Consider the following 21102-nt stretch of genomic DNA (forward strand, 5'->3'; position numbering starts at 1 on the left):
GCTTATAGTTATCAGACATTGTTTTGCTGTCATCTTTACCATAATATAGGCTACTAGATTGTTCAGTTAATAACATGTAAGTTGAAATATTAAATACAATGGAAGCTGTATTTCAAAGCACTAGATTGCCGACAGATTTTAGCAAAACTGAAAAAAAACTTTGCGCCGACCTTAGGTATCTTTCTATATTGCATTTAGTACGACTAGAAATATATTCATATATAACTACAAGTCATATAACCCTGAAAGAAGTAATACACTCTATACTTAACTTCGTGCAATAATGGATATCGAACCAGTGATCTAATATAAGCTTGTAATTAACGGTTTGACTGGAGGTACCAACTACTTGTACATAATTATGTTAGAATTATATCATCGATACTTCACGATATCATCTACATATAAAAGATGACTGCAGACAAAAACATACACCTGTTTGCATTAACCTCAACCCCCAGACCTCAGCCATCACGCTAAGGATAATCGTCTGTACCAAATCGATCTTACAGTCTTATCATCATTCTTTATTCCTCAAAATGTTGAGAGTACAAGACACATTTTAATACATGTTCATGTAATACGCTGTATGTCAACCGTGCTTCCCTAATTGGAAATGATGTCTTTTAAATACTTTTGTATCTGGGTCGACGCAAATAATAACAGGACAGATGGGCTACTACAGCAGACGACATAACGATGGTTTAAACCCTTTATGCAGCGTTCCAGCATGTGTTATATATAGCTGGTATGCACAGGGTCAAAGGTAAGCCCAATTTTGATCAAAACCTGCCGATTTCTCACTTACTAGTTCATCCTTACTTCTCAAAAATTCAATAATGCCTTGACTTACACAATACCTTCAATCTGGCATTACACACATATGTTTATATCTACGACAACGCTTAAATCCTGTCCACAAGGTAGTATATGAGTAAATTTGCCAGGCCATGCATACCTCATCCGGACTGTTTTGCAGTACTTGGAGGAAAAAAATGGATATTGAACATTTACTTACTTTTTCCACTGACTGCTATCTGCGGCGACTCTACATAGGATGCACCTGGCTCAAGTGTTATATATACCTTTTCTGACAAGGATATGCCAAGCTTACTGTACATATAACTGTAACTGTGCATATGATGACACAGATATAAAGTACGACACGTACCAAATGCAAAGCTTTTTGCAACACACGCTAAAAAATACCTTATGATCATATATTATCTTGAACCTCTGTCAACGATGTTATCCTTATGCATTTCCGAAAATGCGGGATTTTATTGATTCTTTTTAGTGTTGAGATTTCATTTATGAATAAAGTATAGCTTAACACTGTATCAAACTCCATCTTCATGATATTATGTTCTTAAATATTCTTTCAGTGCTAATGAAATGTATCTTCCATAGGCAGTGATCCGTTCAATGCACTCGAGGAGGGCACCTAGTGTTCCTAGCACTGTTTGCAATCCTCGTAAAATCCATTGAAAAATAGAACATGCAAGTGTCTCGCATCATTTGATTTTATTGCATCATTTGTACTTAAATGGAATTACAAATGTAGAAGAAAAATTTGTTCAAAAATAAAAGAAAAGGACCGCATCTCTAGGGCTGTTTGTTTAAATACTTACTTTAAATATACCCGGTAATACAGTTATTGTAAAAGCTAGTAATTACCTAATAAATCTTAATTCAGTCACATAAAAATAACAAGAGGCCCAGAAGGCTTGTATTGCTCACCTGTTTTTTGTTTTGTTTTTTTGTTTTTTGGTGTTTTTTTATTTGAGTAATTCTGTAATTAAGTAATTAGTGATTAAAAAATCACAAAGACAAATTGACCCCACCATTTGTGTAATTTGAATCCCAACCATATAATGATACTTAAGATACCATACGCATATGCTATAAATACATAGTTTCAGAGAGGAAATAATTTATATGAAAATAGTAGCCTAATTAAACTTTTGGGCCCCACGCCTAAGGTCCCAGGGGGTCAGCCCTATCAATTTTACAATTTTGAATCCGCACCCTATAAGGATGCTACCATTGCATTATGAGTGCTATCCCATGCTTAGTTTCAGAGTGATTTATATGGAAATAGCCAAATTGGCCCCTTTCGACCCCACCCCTCAGGCCCCCAGGGGGGAGGGGGTCAGCCCCATCATTTGTACACTTTTTAATTCCAACCCTATAATGAAGTTACCATTGTATTATGGGTGTTATGCCATGCTTAGTTTCAGAGAACAAGAGGCCCATGGGCCTTAACGGTCATCTGACTATTAGCACAATACAACTTAGTCGTTTAAAGATTAGATCCTATTCGACCTCTGTGACCTTTAATGAAGGTTAAGGTCATTCATTTGAAAACACTTGGTAGCTCTTCACCCCAGCATGTCACATGCCCAATAGAACTTTCTAGGTCTCTTAGTAATTAGAGCTTATTCAACACCAGTGACCTTGAATGAAAGTCAAGGTCATTCATTTGAAAACACTTGGTAACCCTTCATTCCAGCATGTCACAGGCCCAATAACAGGTCTCTAGGCCTTTTAGTAATTCACAAGAAGTCATATAAATATTTCAGCCATTTTGAACCCTGTAATCTTGAATGAAGGTCAAGGTCATTCATTTGAACAAACTTGGTAGCTCTTCATCCCAGCATGTCACATGCCCAATATCAGGCCTCTAGGCCTCTTAGATATTCACAAGAAGTCGTTTAAAGATTTAAGCCTAATTGATCTCTGTGACGTTGAATGAAGGTCAAGGTCATTTATTTGAACAAACTTGGTAGCTCTTTATTTCTGCATGTCACATGCCCAATATCAGGTCTCTAAGACTCTTAAAGGTCATTCATTGGATTAAAATTTGTAGCCCTTCATCCCAGCATGCTACAAGCTATATATCAGTAATCTGGGCTTTCTGGTGCTTGAGAAGAAATTATTTAAAAGATTTTAGCCTTTTTGACCCCTTTGACCTTGAATGAAGGTCAAGGTCATTAATTTGACCAAATTTGGAAGCTATTCCTCCAAGCATGTCACAGGACCGATCTCAGTTCTTTAGGACTCTTAGTTATTCTCAAGAAGTTGTTGAATATTTTAGCCTATTTTAAGCCCTTTGGCCTTGAATGAAGATCCCGTGCCCCGAAACGTTATATATAGCGTCACGGTACGTAAAACTCTTCACACACGCTGAATGAAGATCGAGGTCATTCATTTGAACAAACCTGAGAGCCCTTTATCCCAGCATGCTACAAGCCTGATATATGTACCCTGTGCCTCCTGGTTCTTGAGAAGAAGTCGTTTAAAGATTTTAACCTTTTTAAACCCTGTGACCTTGAATGTAGGTCAAGGTCATTCATTTTAACAAACTTGAGTCCTTTATCTCAGCATGCTACAGACCAAATATCAGTGTCATGGGCCTTTCGGTTATTGAGAAGAAGTCGTTTGAATGAAAAGCTTACGCACGGTGCATGGCGCACGACGACGGACGTATCATGATGACAAAAGGTCATCCTGACCCTTCGGGTCAGATCACCTAAAACGTCATTTATATTAAAATAGCCAAATTGACCCATTTTGACCCCGCCCCTCAGGCCCACGGGGGGTCAGCCCCATCATTTGTACAATTTTGAATACCCACCCTATAAGGGTGCTACCATTGCATTATGAGTGCTGTCCCATGATTAGTTTCAGAGAAGTTGTTTATATGGAAATGGCCAGATTGGCCCCTTTTGACCCCACCCCTCAGGCCCCCGGGGGGTCAGCCCAATTATTTGTACAATTTTGAATCCCCATCCTATAAGGTTGCTACCATTGCATTATGAGTGCTATCCCATGCTTAGTTTCAGCGAAGTCGTTTATATGGAAATAGCCAAATTGACCCCTTTTGACCCCGCCCCTCAGGTTCCCGGGGGGTCCCATTATTTGTACAATTTTCAGTCAGTAAACCATAAGGATGGTACTAGTCAAATTTTGTTGAATTCCGACCAGCGGTTATGGAGAAAAAGTCGATTGTTGACGGACGACGGACGACGAACGTCGGACGCCGCGGTATCCCATAAGCTCACCTTGGTCCTTCGGACCAGGTGAACTAATAAAAAAGTGACTGAAATCTTAGTGCCTAACAATATCTGGAATATGTTGGACATGTCTTCTTTTTCTTTCTCGTCACAAAGAGATGGTTGACTGGTGTTAATCTTTTAGTTACCGATTAATAACCCGCCACAGCAGTTAAGGATGTACACCTCTGAGAAGTCAAAATTTTCTTGTATTAAATTTTTTTTCTCATATAGATTTTTGGAAAAAGGAATTTATACCATAAAAGAAAATGGAAGAAAAAACATATGTCCGTGTGCTCGTTTTTGAGCTTTTGTCACTCAAAGACACCTAGTTGACAAAATATTAGATTTTATGGGAATTTTGCCGTTTTGACTATATAAGATAGAGATTAAAGCGATTATTTCCTAATGAGGTGTTTGATATGTATGAATGTTTGCAGAATTCATTTTCTAGTAGTCTTCTTTAAAAATATACAAGTTTTGATTAATTAGACTAATATTTTTTCTCAGAATAACAACATATGCTACCCCTATCCCTTAATTTTGTGCTACAAAATGCACCATTTTCAGCCATTTTTGTCAAATTTAACCCTTTATAGAAAAAGTTCTGGTATTAAACTTTTGTTATTATTTTGCATATCAATTCGGAAATTGTTGTTCTTTCTAAATCAGAAAGAAAAATTGGGGGTCCGCGTGCTTACTTTTTTGTCCCATTTGAATTTTTGTTATTTTTCAGTATTTTAGAGTAAAAAAAAAAAGTGCCGAAACTACCATTAAGTGTAAAAATAAAGTCACAAAAGTGTATCGTTTCACACATTAATGCTCAATATTTTAATTACTACAAACCTAGTAACGATTTGCAGCAGAAATTAGCTAAATACAGCTAAAAATGCTGGCGCAGTAATGATGTAAGTAAAAACAATTTCAGTAAATAATGGTAAAACTGTGGCTACAGTTGAAGCGAAAAAAGACACAATTTCAAAATGGCCGCCAAATGGGCCATTTCTTAAAATCCCCGTATAAAAAAATCTACTAAAAATAGAAATGTAATTTTTTGACAAAATTCGCATCTGGCAAATTGCTACAGATACTGATAAATTATATTTGAAAATCTCATAACTTCTTTGATCTATATTGAAACGAGACTTCAACGGGACTGAAACCTCAGAAGAATACATCCTTAAAGGGATATTGAGGGGAGACAAATGCAGTATGTAGTTCTCATTCAATCCCATTACTTACTTAGTCATTTTCAAGAGAAGCAAGCATATATGTTTTTCTGTAAATAGCAAGGGTCGTTGTCATTTTTGAGACAGTGTGTTAATATGTTCATGGTCACACATATGTGCACTGTTCACAATGTCAAGCATAAATATCATCCCAGTTATTAGCATTGACGTGGGATTCTACATATATATACCCTACTCGAACTGTACTCAGTTTTTGACATTTAATTGCATTATATGTCAATGTATTATTCCATTCTTTATGATAATAAACATAAATGTAAAATATTCTCAAAGAAAATTTAAATATATCTAACTTGTTGCGCTGATACCTTAACCAAAGGTAAAAGCTTGATATTGTCGCTTTACGAAGGAATGAGTTATAACGATTTCAGTATATCCGTATTATCACAATCCAAGTCTCACATGTTTATGTAAATACAGATAACATGTACCAGTTGTATAGACTCACACCAGACAGATTATTAATGGCCATGTTAGGGAGAACATAAGTAGGTATAGATTTATTTCACTAACACTGCATACATAGATGTGAATTAATACACTGGGCAAATCTTTTATAAATATTTGAATATTGTCGATACAATCGACATTGAATCTCTTTCTCATGTTTTTTTTAATCTACTTCATTTGCGTTGTTTTCGTAATAATTCGAACAGTGAAAATTGTCGATACATACGTGTTATTCAGTTTAAATGTAAATATAATGTTATATCATCTATAGTAATTTACATTTTTCAGTATAACATTCATAATGTATCACAGAATACACCAACTGTAACACAAGCAACAAAAATCAATCATAAACGTTGTGTATGATGATAATGAGGTCATCTGTGAAGAATTATGTCAGCAGCTTTCTCTGCTATCATCGTTACCGGAGCGTTTGTATTGCCTGAAGGTAAGTTCCTCATCACAGAAGCATCAACCACACGTAGACCAGATATTCCTTTTACTCTAAAATGTGAAAACAAATGATATAATAATAATAAGACATTTAAATTGGTTTCAATTATAAAGCATTCAAATATCATGTGTTGATAGTGCATTAAAACTTTGCAATAGCACTTTATATAGGACAAAGAGAAATAATTTGTAATAATAACAGTAATACACTATACATTTTCTGAAACTTTAGTTTCGTCATGGGCTGATTGCAACCCACCCCGAATCAACGTAGTTGCTAGGCATACTCTCAAATTCCAAAAGTTCCAACAATTCTTCTTTGAGCAGATTTTCCATTATATGCTGATGGAAAAGCATGAAACGGGCATATAAAATGTCAATCATACAAAAAGTAATTCAAAAGGATTTCTGAATTCTGTCTTCTACTTTTACTCATGCACGTACTTTACCTTAGCAGTGGATCCACTACAGCAGTTTTGTCATCTAAAGCGCCAATTCTACATGTTGATGACGCATGACAAAAATTTAGTATGTAATGCCGGATGTAGCATTCCCAGAATGCATCAGACCGGAACTCGTGTTTATTACATAAATAGTATAACGGTGAGATGTTATCCACATTCATTCCGATCGATCGCAAAGTTTTTGTCGCAACGAGCTTCTCAACAAAGCGTATACCTATATAGGAAAATGAAGAAACAACATAAAATAAATATATTTCAGTATGAAACACTGTTATTCTTTACACTATTGAATATGAGAAGAAACTTATTTTATTGTAGTTGCATTTTATTTGCAAATGGTAGTCATATTATCATGTACAATGTATTACACTATATTCAATTATATAATAGGTTACATAATGTATCATATTTAATTCCATTTATCGGTAGTTAATATCAAAAATTTGTGAAATTACAAATTACATTAATTGGAATAAATTGTCGTACTTTGTATTGTCATCTTCAAATCATCCGGGTGTTGGAGAAAATTAGGATTAATTTCAGGGTAATCAAAAGGGTCAGTACTTTTCAGCCTAATTGTCCCTTTACTCTTGGGGTGAAGCAATACTGGCAAAAGTGTGACTGATTCAACGTCTTCTTTTGCAGTAAAGATCTTTGCTGCCACCTGTATATTACAATTGATGATAATCGTCAATCATTAATAATAGATCAAATACATATAGGATTAACATGAGTGTTCATTTCACGTGAGATTTTATGAAACGGGTCTAAGAAGTTTTATTTTGCGAGCCTTGGCGAAAAAGTTGGAAATTAAAACTTCAAGACTACAAAACAGGCCTCCATTTTGTCCCACCGTCCTCGTAATCCTGACGATTAGGATAAAACATGGCTAAGTAAGAACTAAAAACCACATATTGTAAAATTTGTATGGGATAAGACAGTTTTGGTTAAAACACGTGAAAAAACTCATGCAATATTGATGAAACGACACAATGTTAGGTTGATATGATAATGAGATTGAAAACGTTCATATTTTGTTAAAAATGCCGATCTCTTTGAGATAGTTGAAAATACGATTATGTCTCACGACATGGAACAAAGTGCACATGTCGGAGAAATCGTAATACTTATCTCGTATGAGTTTAAAATCAATACAGTGCAGTAAAATATGCGCCACTGTGAGAGGATAATCACACGCATGACATGTAGGAGGATGCTTCCCTCTTAGTTCGTTGCCTGAATAAGAGCGCATTCGACAAGTCATGAACAGATGATTTTATTACCTCACACATTTTATATAAATTTATCATAATTCAACACAACTGATAGAAAAACAATTTGCATTGGTGTTTTAAAGGATAAGTTATCCAAGAGAATTTTTAAACATTCATATTCATACCTCTTCTTTGAAATGCATGTTAACCAAATTCTTCATGCTTGGGGTAAAGATGTGTTTAGTAGAAAAATGAAGCTGAATATCTGGCGGTCTACCTGAGTCGCTCTTTTGGTTAAAATCTTTATATACAAACGCCATACCTTCATTGAGTGAAGCTGACAGATAGCCTGTAATGATTTTAGTAAAAATATGTTATGTTAATCCATGTTGTGATATAAGCAAAAAGTGATCATTTAACAGGTAAATCTGAACGCATTATGACAAATGCTCAAAACTATCACATACTTATTCCTCACATGAATCCTTACATAAATAGATTTTTATGTTATACATAGCTTGTAACTATATTATATAATACATTTCATGTTGATCGTGTTGTAAAATAAGTATAAAATGAGCACTACATTTAATGAACAAAAACAAAAAATATCATGAAAAGCAATATGGTCTCACATACTTAAGGAATGATTTCTATTTTTGTGTTGTTTACTGGTGTGCTAACGCATGTCATTTAAACAACAAATTAAATAACAGAAAATAAAATACATTCCTATTTCCATTCCGACCGACTAGTTCTTTCCAAAGAGTTCTGATAAATTGAATCTTTGTTTTTTCAACGTTATACGATAGATGTAACAGTCGATAAATTCATCGAATACCGGAACGCCTAATATCTATTTGTCGGGAAATGAGAGAGTAAACAAATATTTCCGCAATAACTTTGTCTTTTTATATCATATGTACATCTTTTATATCTTAAACCTGTTATTCCCTGAAATATATATTTGAAGATCTTCATTACATTAGTAATAAACTCATTCTACTTGCGGATATAATTGTTCCATTGTGTGTATTCCTGCACGGCAACCTTGCGTTTATGCAAGTATAAACAATTCTTTGGTTGGTATAGTGATATAGCAAAGAGAAAACGGAAATGAAAATATTTTATCTGATACAGAAAAATATATATGAAATTGAGTCATTATTTTTTTTCATTGTATTTACGCAGTTTTCTCTCACCTGAACCGAAAATGTTATATTTCAGGAAGGTCCACAATGACATCAAATCTGACAGAGTTACCGAGTCTGTTGTATTAATACTAAACATCAGAGGAACTGCGACCTGTTCTTGTACGTTTTCACCCACAGGTAAATCGGCGTGTACCTCAATCTAAAATGACAACATTACACCAAAATGGACACACTGTCTTAGAGGATATGCAATATAACAAATAAAAATTGATCAACATAAAATAGTAAAATTTTCGACAGCTACGTCGTTCTTACAAAAAGTGAAAATCTTAAACAGTGTAAGAGACATATACTTAATTAACGAAAAAACATTTTCGCAATTTCAAATATTTTATTGTGTCAATAAGACGAAAGGAAACGTACCCCGTGGCTTTTGAGATGATCTTTAGGACCAATACCTGATAGCATTAGGAGATGTGGCGAGTTAATAGCTCCGGCGGATAAGATTACTTCCTTCCTTGCAAACAATCGAAGCTTCCTTCCATTCCTAATACACTCCACACCGACCGCTTTCTTGTTTCTGATTATTATCTACACAGGAAATAGTAAAAAGGGTATTGTATGATTGTCGGAATTTTCTGATTACTTAAATAATCGTGGTTTCTTGACTTTCCGTTGCATTCAATGGCAATTAAGTTATGGAAAGGTTGTGGTCAAACACAACTTATGGTTTAAGCTATAACGGCCAAAAACGAGCCATTAACGTCCTGACATTTTCAATTAGGTCGTCAAGTTTGTAGTGCAATCAATAAAAAGTACCAATAATCAAGAAATATTCGTTATTTTTCATATTCGTGCAGTGCATGTAGTCTCCATAAAGTTAAAATAACACATGCATATACGTATTAGTTTATTACGGGTATTATGAAAATGACTATGGAAGAAATGACGCCATACTTTAGTTGTGACGGTGTTTGGACTGATGTGAAGGTTAGTCCGACTTGTGTGAGGCTCAACAAAAGCTCTGTAGTTACTCCATCGCTCGCCGTTTTTCACATTCGACTGCGTCCAGCAAAACCCTGCATAGATGTAATATCATTTTAAAACATTGTAGGCTTTTGTGTGTCGATGATGAAATGGCATCATTTTCATAAGCTATCCCGGTATTCCTTAAATAGCAAAGCGTAAGAAATGAGTAATGGTGAGCTATGTTTGATATATTAAAATAGACAAACAAATAAAAAACAAAACAAATGCTCAGCAATGAAAATGACACGACTTAAAAACTTATTTTATTTAAGAATCCATCAGTGATTGTATTTTTATCAGTATTCATATTAGCAGATCGAACAACAACCCGTAAGTGTGAACGAGAACTTTCAAAAGACTTTGTATATATATGGAGAGCTCTTCTCGTTGTATGAACGACGTCACAATGTCATGTGCATTTAAAGTTTATTTGAAGTTTTATTTTTTTAATTTTCTATAACATTGCAAGTATTCCTTTGGTTCATTGAATCTCTGTTAGTAAAACAGAATGACATGCATATACCTATTTGTTCTTTCCCGTTACAATCTGTGACGTTGTAACCCAGATCCATCCCCGCGTTCATGTAAAGTTGCTGCATTGGTGTAAGGATAGGTGTCGTTACTGGTATTGGACCATCAGTTCCATGGTATTCTTTGTACAATAGCAAAGACGTTATAAGAACAATCTGATAATGCGTTGACCAGACTAAAGTATACGGCAGAATTGTAAAATGTCACATGTGTATATATGCAAATTGTAATCGCATCCAGGCAGCTTGTCTCCAAAGATAATATTTCAAAAAAGAGATAGATCTGCGAAATAGGTTGTCCAAAGTTTTGCACTAAATATTAAGATTTCAACAGGTGTATATGCAGATTGTAATTACATTCAAGCCAGCTGGTCTCACAAGACAACATTTCAAACAAGGGATAGATCTACCTAAATACGGTTATCCAAAGGGCTATGCAAAATACATATAGTAGGATTTCAGCTTCTGAAAACTCCATTTTTATATTTTTCATTACGTTTGCGATTCTAAATAATTGCCGCACCAATGCCGCAATCCAATGTCGTAAACTCTTAATACCCACTCTTGCTATTCGATTCATTTTATGGGTTTGGTTAGGAGCTGAGTTTAACTTATTTTCCATTATATCCCCTAAATGATCAACACCAAAGGTTTACCAGAGTTCTTCAATTCCTCAATCTGGATATTTTCTGATTTGATGAAGTAAGGAAGGACGTCCATATAACTCCAACCCTCACATCCTTCCGCCGCCCAGCTGTCGTAGTCATGACGACTGCACCGTACAAATTGTAGATAATTGATAGCACTGGATCCCCCAAGAACCTTTCCACGCGACCAGTACGACCTCTGTAAAGGATATTATACTGTTAGTTCTTAGTGTTGTTCTGTATTTCTGGGATGTTATTTTAATCTAAAGTTAAAACAGTGTTAATTTCACTCTATACTTAGAGTTCTGACACTTCTGTTTAGTCACCATGCTGTCAAGAGAGAGAGAGAGATCAATTAAAAACAATTTAAATTGAAGGGACGTAACCGTATCTACCTGTTCTTCATAAGCAAGAAATGCATCCTTCTGTGGCTCTGTAACAAACATCCAATCCTGATCAGATCCTCCAAGACCTTCAGCGAACCCAGGTACGAGGATACCGGAGTTATCTTCCGGAAAGCCTCCAGCCTCCAGAAGGAGTACCTGATTGGTCCTGTCTTCAGAAAGTCGTGATGCCAGCACGGAGCCAGCCGAACCAGCTCCAACTGATGGAAAAAAAAACAAATTATTATTACCATGACAACAAAAATTGTTTTCCAAACTCATATAGTTTACGCATGGTTAACAAACCTAAACCAATATTTGATTGAGTATTCAAGTTATATTTCATGATAATTTCACTGTAACGATATGTCTTTTAAACATTTGATATCTGAACATGGACATGTAACTTGATGATTTAGCTCCCCAAAAGCATATGTCGGCCTATAAGAGAGCCGGAATCTAGGGATCATATATTCCTGGTTTTGAATAAAGCGCCTTCAATCACCGCCGCGTTCAGCACCTTCGGGTAAGCGCACATGTGTTTGTTTACGTTTTCCTTCTGGCAAATATGAGCAACATTTTTGAAACATCTAATTCACACATTGCCTTAATACAATATTGTGTGTATCAAATATTGTAATGTGCGAGCAATATTTTCTTTGTAGATCCAGTCTGCTGAGGTCGACCAAATGTTTTGTTTACGAACAAATGTTGACATTTTCTCTTGGTTTCAAAACTCTAGTGTTACTTCGAGATAGTCGTGATGATGTTCGGAAGAGTTCGGAATGATTCTGAATCTTTCGAGCCTATTGTTTACGTGTACACGTTGAAAAGATTTTTTAAATTTATATTCAAAAATACTTCCAGTGCTGCAACTTTTTAAAAAGTGGTAAAATTAGAAAGTTTAAACCTCGGACAGACGACGAAAAATGTGTATAACTCTTAAACAGTTTTCACTATGACGAAAAGAGCGAAAGTGATAGACCATAGAGCTTTAAAACTGCAAGAATATTAGAAACAAGTGTTTCTAAAGAGTAAGTGCTTATTTCATCAATGATATCAGTCTTACAATTCTGGTTAAAATCAAGTTACGATCGGCCAACAACAGTGTCACAAACAGAAGTAAGGAAGTGTGAACTTGAACTCTCAACATGAAATATGCAGGGTAGAATATATACCATAAAGTAATGGAACACAGAAACAAGGTCTCAAAAGAATATACAATTGAATAGGCAGTACATATACATATCAAGGAAATATAAATATATCTTCACGACACCCATAATTTTAAAACAAGAGATAGACTCAACAAAGACAGGAGAACCATGGATTGAAGATATATAAATGTTACTATCCAGTAAAGTAATGTGACATATGTCACATAGATTAGTCGCAAAACGCGCCTTTTCATTTCGCTTCAAGTAAAGATCGAGACAAATGCCAGGTAATTGATACCGAAGTGTTTTATATATGTTATTTGTTATAAATGATACATTATTTATCTGATTGACAGAGCATCAAATATGCCTGTTGTCAAAAATGTATAATAAACTCCATTCAAATTATATTTCTATAAAATATTATCTTTTTATGCTGATATTAAATTATGTTTTGTCCTAGCTTTAACATCATTTTAAAATACCTACGAAGTGGGGAAGTGTATAGGTAAAGAGACATTCAAATCAGTATTGATATTGGTAATTTAATCTTTTTACAATGTATGGAAATTCATATTTTATGAAGGGTTTGATATTACTAGGAATCTATACTTGATATAAGAACGGCTTGAAAAAGTGCAATATAAATAGAAGTCGAACATTGTAAACCCAATGATATGTTTGTTGTGTCTAAATTAATTCTAAAAGGGGAAAACACATTATTGTTATCATGAGAATATGGGACGGGTTGGTATTCCCACTCGTTCGATATCAACTCCCAGCTGTCTTCAATTCGTGGCGTCTGTGATGTGCGAAAGAATATGACACTCGTCCTCGTTGTCTACGCGTCGCTATAGTAGCTGCAAATCAAATGCATACCTGGTATCTTTGTATACGTTATCCGAAATAAATGTTTTTCAACACTGGGTAATTACTCTAAATTTAAAGTAAGGAGAGACAAGTGGGTTTTTTTTCTATGAATTAATTTATTTCGTTTCTTTTTTATACAATGGCTACAAAACCTATATTAATCCCTATTTCATTGTTTAAGTAAATTGTGACAGTCAAATAATCTTTGTTAGATGAACATTTATTTTATATAAAGCTTTACTTACCTATTATGAAATCATAGCTGTCATTTAGTGTGAGCGGGAAGGCAGTACTACTACGGCTTTTTGGCTGGTAATAAACAACAGCAACTAGTACAGCTACTAATCCCAACAGCAAGAGTGGTTTACTCATTGTCTCTGGAATAAGGAGAATTCAGTACGGAAAATATTATAATCCTGTCACGTGTGACATGTTTCTCTCTTATATCGCATTAATATGTCATAAATTATCAGATGAAAACAGTCCATAAATCTACACAGTTTATACCTTATGTGAAAAATGACTTTTAAACATCTTTCTTCAATTATTGCAAAACCATATATCATATTAATATACTTTGGGTATGTATTCGGTATAAGATACTTGCTGCAAATTTATTGCATTGAGGTCATCATATTCAGTTATTTTCTGGATGTTTTCTTCATCAAAATTTGTTTCAAATCTATTAATTTGATTCAATGTAAATGTTGTCACTGGTGCGCTGATCATCTTAAGGTGGTGTTACTAGGTCACATGTTGTATCATCTAAACAGTTAACATCGCGATTTAGAGATAAACAAACTCCTCTTTTTAAAATACACGAGAGCAAACTGCCGTTTATTACCTATAGTGCATGACGGTAAAATGGGGTAATTATGTTCTAATATTGTCATAAACAAATAGTTAAATATATGTCTCTTAAAACGACTGACCCATATTTGTAACCCAGCCAGGTATGTATTTTGCACCCAAGTGATAGAATGAGTGAAATAAATTGTGTATCGTATATGTGTAACCCACCAATGCAAAATAAAGGTCAAGGTAGTTACACTTACCTTAGATACATATGTCAAGTAATATGATCTTTTTAGTTTACCCCGCTTCCCAGCTCCGGTTGATTCTTCAAATGGGTCGATGATTTTTCTTTTGAATTTGTCCTCCTCGTCCTGACGCGTTCTCAATTGACCAATGATGATATTAGATCAAGAATTCATATACATCCTTGTATTAGATCGAGAAGGCAATCAAATCAGACTATCAGTCTTACACGGCTAGCCATAAAGTATCAAATCCAACTGTATTCATCATAGATAATATATCTTCCGTAATATGTATCTATTGATGCAGATAAAGTAGGTTCGATAGTATTGGTCCTTTTATAAAAACAACTGAGAGAGGATAACGTTGCTAGCGAACCCCTCGTATGCCTTGACATGGTACGTTGCACACAAACAGGTCAAAAGACAACACCTGTGAGTGGATCAAATGAGAGCAGGCGACCACATTTTAAAGGCCCGCTACCTTACCTAAACGGATTTAATTTTTTTTAAATAAGACTATATTACGAGATTGGTAATTTTATCACCAAAGATATTTACTTATCGTGTATACTGCAAATATCATCAGCTTCTTAACAGTTTAATTAGAATAAATTAAATGTTATAACGCGGGTCGTCTTATGTTTCCCGCCGTCGTCCTAGTCACCGCGCGTTATAGTTGACTATCACAGTGCAAGACGGCAAAACAGACCAATGAATATATACACTTAATATGGATTACGCATAAAATTGTGTTTTTATTTGAAACTGTAAACTCATCTTACATTTCATTATAAAATTGTGTTTTTAAGAGACTTTTAATTTGTGGTTTGAATAGGTAGTAGGCCTTTAAGAGGTGTTTATGAACCTTCACAAAACCACTCAATGTGTATACTGTCACTATTTTATTTATTTCAAATGTCTCCATTCACAAAGCAACAGTTTTGGTGAGGGGATAATAACAACCTGGCGTAGGTTCAGAAAAAAATAGTGTGACATACAATCTAGATGTATATATGATATGTGATATCTTCACGTCTTGATTTACAACATTTTGAATAATATAGAGACAAATATATATTGATAAAACAAATTAAAATTTAACGTTGTCAAAGACTCTTCAATATTACAGTTCTGCATCGCTATTCAGGCATGGACAATGTTAGCTCGTGACCTTTCCATTACTAGGTAGTACCAATACTCCTCAATGTTATGTTCGTGTGACCCAGTTGTTTCTTTAATTTATCGGGATAACTAAATTTGCTTTTGCTATATCGGATTTGACCTAGATTAGTATGGTGAGATCATCAAGGAAGCGAACAATGTTCACTCTTCCGGTGCACACATTTCTATTCCCACTGTGTAAAGAATTTGCATATTTTGTAAAATCACAAAATGCGCAGGAATTAACTGATATCAGTTATCCATTGACGTCTAAGAGATAAAAGGTATGACATTAGCTTATTGTCAACTTGTCATAGGACGAATAATTACAAACCTAATAGTCCTACCTTACCGATGTATATTCTTTAATATTTCAGCTGTTTTTATGTATCAGAAACAGACATACACGTTTCCAAAATGGAACATATATCACTGTGAAATTAGTAGGAAGACAGATTCTGATGTTTATTGCAATTCATATTATGTTTAATGCTGCAAAATATATAATAAAATAAATAGATAAATAAAAATACAACAAACGTATGACTATATTGGTGTATTTTATTTAATTGGTAAAATATAGTTGTGGATACTACAAATGTGTATTGACAAATCTTCAAAATATATTGTATATATTGTATATTAATAAAATTATCAAAATAATTACTATCAAGTGTAGAAAGACTAAATTGGTTGACTATAAAGCAAGTAAACGGCATCACGGATCAACATCCTAGAACAACTATACACAATGGAGATCTAGAACTTAATGTGCAAGAAATCAACTCTGTTACAATTTACAAAAATTTCTGAAATATTAACAACAAGCGACATATTACTGGCAAATATTCAGGTGTATTACACAACCGGTGAGATATAACATGTAAACGTGAGACATAATCAGGTAAACGTTTAACACAAAACCGTGAAATAACACGTAAACTACACACAGGTATTTTTAAAACAAATAGATGAGGTTTATAAAATTTCTGAATATTTCCTTACTAAATATCATATTGACTTACAGCCCATTTTTTTTCTTTTACTTTAGATAACGTGTCTTCCTCACATTTCATACGGTCAATTTGATCTTAATCAAAGATATGATCTGTAAATGGAGAATATTTTCGTTCGATATTTGTATGTTTTGGATATACCCTGGCCTAAGCCAACACTAACACGTTACGTAGAATAGTGTTTATGTACGTATGAAATGGAATCGTTTCTATCATCATGTGTGTGTGTGTTTTGTTGTTTGTTTTCGACATTGGAATATAAAACCAAGATAGGTATTCGAATTCCTTTATAGACGGTCTGTCATTCGCAACATAAATAGGGTAAATTGTTTATTTCTGTGACCACAAATAGATTGATTCAAGGATAAGGAAGTGGTACCAAATGGTTTACTATCTAAAACAATATTAATAAATTGTAGTATTACCTAAATTTAAATTAGTGCGAATTACGAACATAATGCTATCATGTGATTGGTGATTGATCTAATATAGAACAAAGTAATTGATTTGAATGGAAATATAGCTGGATGTATAATGTCTTAAACATAGATTTAGATATAAACAGACACATTCTAGGGAAATCAATTGGACGGAAAATGATAATTTGGACATGAATTAAACAAATCGTTCTTTGCTAGCCATATCTCACTTATGTTATACAGGACAGAATATATACCATAAAGTAATGGAACACAGAAACAAGGCCTCAACAAAACACAAAAATAGAGGAATTTCAGGGAAAAAAGCACATGAACAAAAAGGGACTCATTGAGGACAATTAATCTGACTGTATACATAATCGTTATAATGAGATACACAAATTAACTTTGAATAGTGAGTATACAAGTATAGACTATAGAATCACTTAAATCACCAAAGTTACAATTGAAATAATATCATAAACATCGACAAAATAATAAATTACGCCGGTTACAACCCGTCATACCATTGTATCAAGGAGTGTTTGTGAACAGATTTGAGATCGCTTCTTTAGAATGTTAAAGATATGTGTCATTGTGATCATATTCAATGTGAACACAAAAGGATTGATCAACAATCATGTGCAAATCATATGTAGAGAGTATGAAGATATTGCTTTTAGGAAATTCGCTGCTCGATATTCAGGCACTATGAAATTTATTTCAAAAAATAGAAAGAAAACATAATCTGATGAATAGTGATAATCGAAAATGGGCTTCCGCATACTGTAAACCAAAATTCTTGCATGCGATGTATTTTCGCGAATTTTGCGATCACAATTCATGTAATCTATGAGAAATGAATCCACAATTTATGCAAATCGGCTAAACTTAATCCCCGCGGAAATGCTTTGAAACGAAAATTGCAAAATTTTAGAAGCCGCGAAAAATAGTTAAAAGTATAAAAAGTGTTTTTTTTCAACTATGAAGCTGGAAACTTTAATGTCTGGTAGATTTCAAATATCAAATGAAAAAAAGATAAAATGGTATCAAATACTGTAGAATTACTCCATTCATTATTTTTTTCAAGCGTATAAAGAATGCGGAAACCCATCTTTAAAAGAAGGAACACAATGCGATGGAAACAGGCATAATGAAAATTACATTTCTATAAAATACATAACATTTCATGTTGAGTATATAGTACATTTAAAAATCGTCTACAAGTATGTCAGTGAACAAAAGCATAGTAAAACAGTTTACTGTTTGATGGAACAGATCAGATTAAAGGAAATTCGCATTTTTACAAATAGATATTAACACCATTTCAATATATTCATCGCAATTATCGCAAAAAAGCTATCATGGTAATCTATTTAATCACTACAAAACAGGTTTTTCCTGTGTAATGATACACAAACAGAAATTAAACGTATACGAACAGAATATCAAAAATTTAAAACTTAAAAAACTTGAAATACCCTGTTCTGATCAACAAAATTTACGATAACCATTAGCCTCCTTAGCAAAGGGTGGTTTAAGTTACGCATTGAAACAATATTCTACAAATATGGTAATACCAGTTTATCAACTTAACAAGAAAGTCTTCCTCCTTTTTACTTAAAGCCTGTGATCCAAAATTTCGTTTAAACATCCATCATTTTTACAAGATACATTGAAATGCCCAAATAATCGTAATTCATGTTTCCCATATTCATGAACTATTTCAGTGACAAGAATAGGATTATGCATTGATGGTTTTACACACAAGAATACCAACACAATATCCAACGGCTGCTTTAACCGTTAAATTGATAAATTTAACGCAGAGAGCAACTGAGTAGCAAACGAGCCCCTGTTACAGGATAGTTTAAATTATACATTGTATTCTGTGTGAATTTTCTAAAACCGATTTGGAATAAGCTTAATGATTGTATAGATTGCTTTAGCACTATATATAACAGCATGGTTTCTTGGTCCCTTATATGATTTTAAAACTTTTTAGCGTAAAACGCCACTCACAGATACATGTACCTGATTTTCCTCATACAAGACCAGATCAGGATCGTTTTCAGTTCTTTTTCCACCAGGCTTTGTTAGCGTTGTTACTTGAGTCATCTGCTATTGGTTCTCGCCTAGAGGGTAACATTTTTGGAATGGTGCCGGAAAACCCTTTAGAATCGTATGATGAAGTTCTGTGTAAAGGCTTTATCAACATTCCAGAAGAGGTGTCCTTGTTTGTCGCAGAACTGACAGATGTATCCTCGTTTCCTAATAAAAGAAGAGATCAGTGTATATTTCAGGCTCATAAATTATTTTTAGTTTTTTGTCATAATATCCGTTACTTATGGAACATCCCATCTCTCATGTGATAGGGAAGATGGGGTTAATGAAAACAAAATTTCGGTAACTGATGTTGCGTATCAAGACTAAAAATAGCCATACCGGAGGTGGGTATGTAATTTTATTATATAAATGAGTTGTCATGAGTCAGATTTGTGTCATGAAATTCCTGTAATATCGTGTGTACGTTTAAAGATTATCATTTACAAAACTTTTCTATGTTCTCATTTTGTAAGGAAAAATAAAAATGATAGTGATTTACACTCAAATTATCACATAAAAAATAACCAGAATAAACTCGGTTCATTTGGGTTTAACATTATTTTGTGTTTTATTTGTGTGCGATGTACTTAGTATAACAAACAATCTCACATTCCCAGAAAGCGTTGAGGCCAGAACATTGATACCATAAGTACCATCAAACCTATCATACCTTCCTTGACGTTAGCATCTTGACCTCTCCTGTTCCTGGCATATCCAACATACAGTTTCTTCCCTTTCCATATTTTACCATCTTTTTCCTTTATTAATTGCTCAGCTTTGGCACTGTTACTTTGAGAAAACTTCACAAAAACCGATTTAAACCTGAAAGTAAATAAGAAAGAGAATAGCGTAAATACACACAAAGCGACTATTTTTTTTCGCTGAATATTCGTTATAGGGACCAGGAATTGACTTTGACTCAACCAGATTTTCAAGTCATCGAAATTCGAGTCATCCGATCTTTAATTACATATACAAAAAAGGGAAAAATGGGACTTCAAAATTAATTCGACTCAATCGGAATTTCGAGTCAAGCGATTTTGAGATAACGAAATTAGACTGTACCTTTAAAAATGTACAATGCGCTTACTAATATTATATCTCAGATATACAGAACAAATTAATGTAAACAATTTTAAACATGAAATTCCCTTAATCAACAATCTCAGAAAAACAGAACAATAATAATAATAAAGCGCATCACTTACCTCTTCCCAGGGTCGTTAGAAATATGGTTTAACTTCAACTTAAATGGTGAATACTTTGATAACATTTCTTCAACTTCATTCTAGAAAAAAAATAAGTTAAATTGTCAGCATTGGTTGGTAGTTCTGAATAATTTATTACATCTTTAATTTTTGATAATACTTTATAACGAATTAGATCTAGATTCGTAGATAAAATTGTATTAAACGGTGTTTGTTTTTCCAAACAATTGAGTTTTATTCTTTTTATGTTCTCAGAGGTATCAAAAGGGTCACAGTACTTCAATAATCAATAACATACAGAATTATTTTACATTGTGGAAAATGTGTATGAAATAGCCTGCAAGCAACTTCAAGGAAATCGGATATATGTAACAAAGCTTATGGTCGTGCTCGTTCTAACTGTTAAATATTGGATCTGTGACGGTACACTGTGTAAAATTCGCGACAACACAAGAATTTCCACGTTACTTTCACTTTCATGAAACTACTGACAAAT

The 21102-nt window shown here is 33.9% G+C and overlaps 2 protein-coding genes across 2 annotated transcripts; both read right to left on the bottom strand.

Moving 5' to 3' along the window:
* Positions 1–1509: 1509 nt before the first annotated feature.
* On the bottom strand, positions 1510–15109 carry LOC138333267 (glucose dehydrogenase [FAD, quinone]-like). The gene is made up of 12 exons (XM_069281537.1): positions 14712–15109; positions 13902–14033; positions 11642–11850; positions 11256–11445; positions 10593–10721; positions 9998–10119; positions 9464–9631; positions 9089–9239; positions 8072–8235; positions 7159–7336; positions 6658–6886; positions 1510–6259 (listed from the first exon to the last, which is right to left on the bottom strand). Exons 2-12 carry the CDS (start codon positions 14026–14028, stop codon positions 6133–6135), a joined length of 1794 nt encoding a protein of 597 aa, XP_069137638.1. The 5' UTR covers positions 14029–14033; positions 14712–15109; the 3' UTR covers positions 1510–6132.
* A 1291-nt stretch (positions 15110–16400) lies between these two features.
* On the bottom strand, positions 16401–20682 carry LOC138333268 (uncharacterized). The gene is made up of 3 exons (XM_069281538.1): positions 20607–20682; positions 20069–20220; positions 16401–19563 (listed from the first exon to the last, which is right to left on the bottom strand). Exons 1-3 carry the CDS (start codon positions 20669–20671, stop codon positions 19364–19366), a joined length of 417 nt encoding a protein of 138 aa, XP_069137639.1. The 5' UTR covers positions 20672–20682; the 3' UTR covers positions 16401–19363.
* Between the last annotated feature and the right edge of the window lie 420 nt (positions 20683–21102).

Source organism: Argopecten irradians, chromosome 10 (genome assembly GCF_041381155.1).
Source record: "Argopecten irradians isolate NY chromosome 10, Ai_NY, whole genome shotgun sequence".
In the NCBI taxonomy this organism is placed as follows: domain Eukaryota; kingdom Metazoa; phylum Mollusca; class Bivalvia; order Pectinida; family Pectinidae; genus Argopecten; species Argopecten irradians.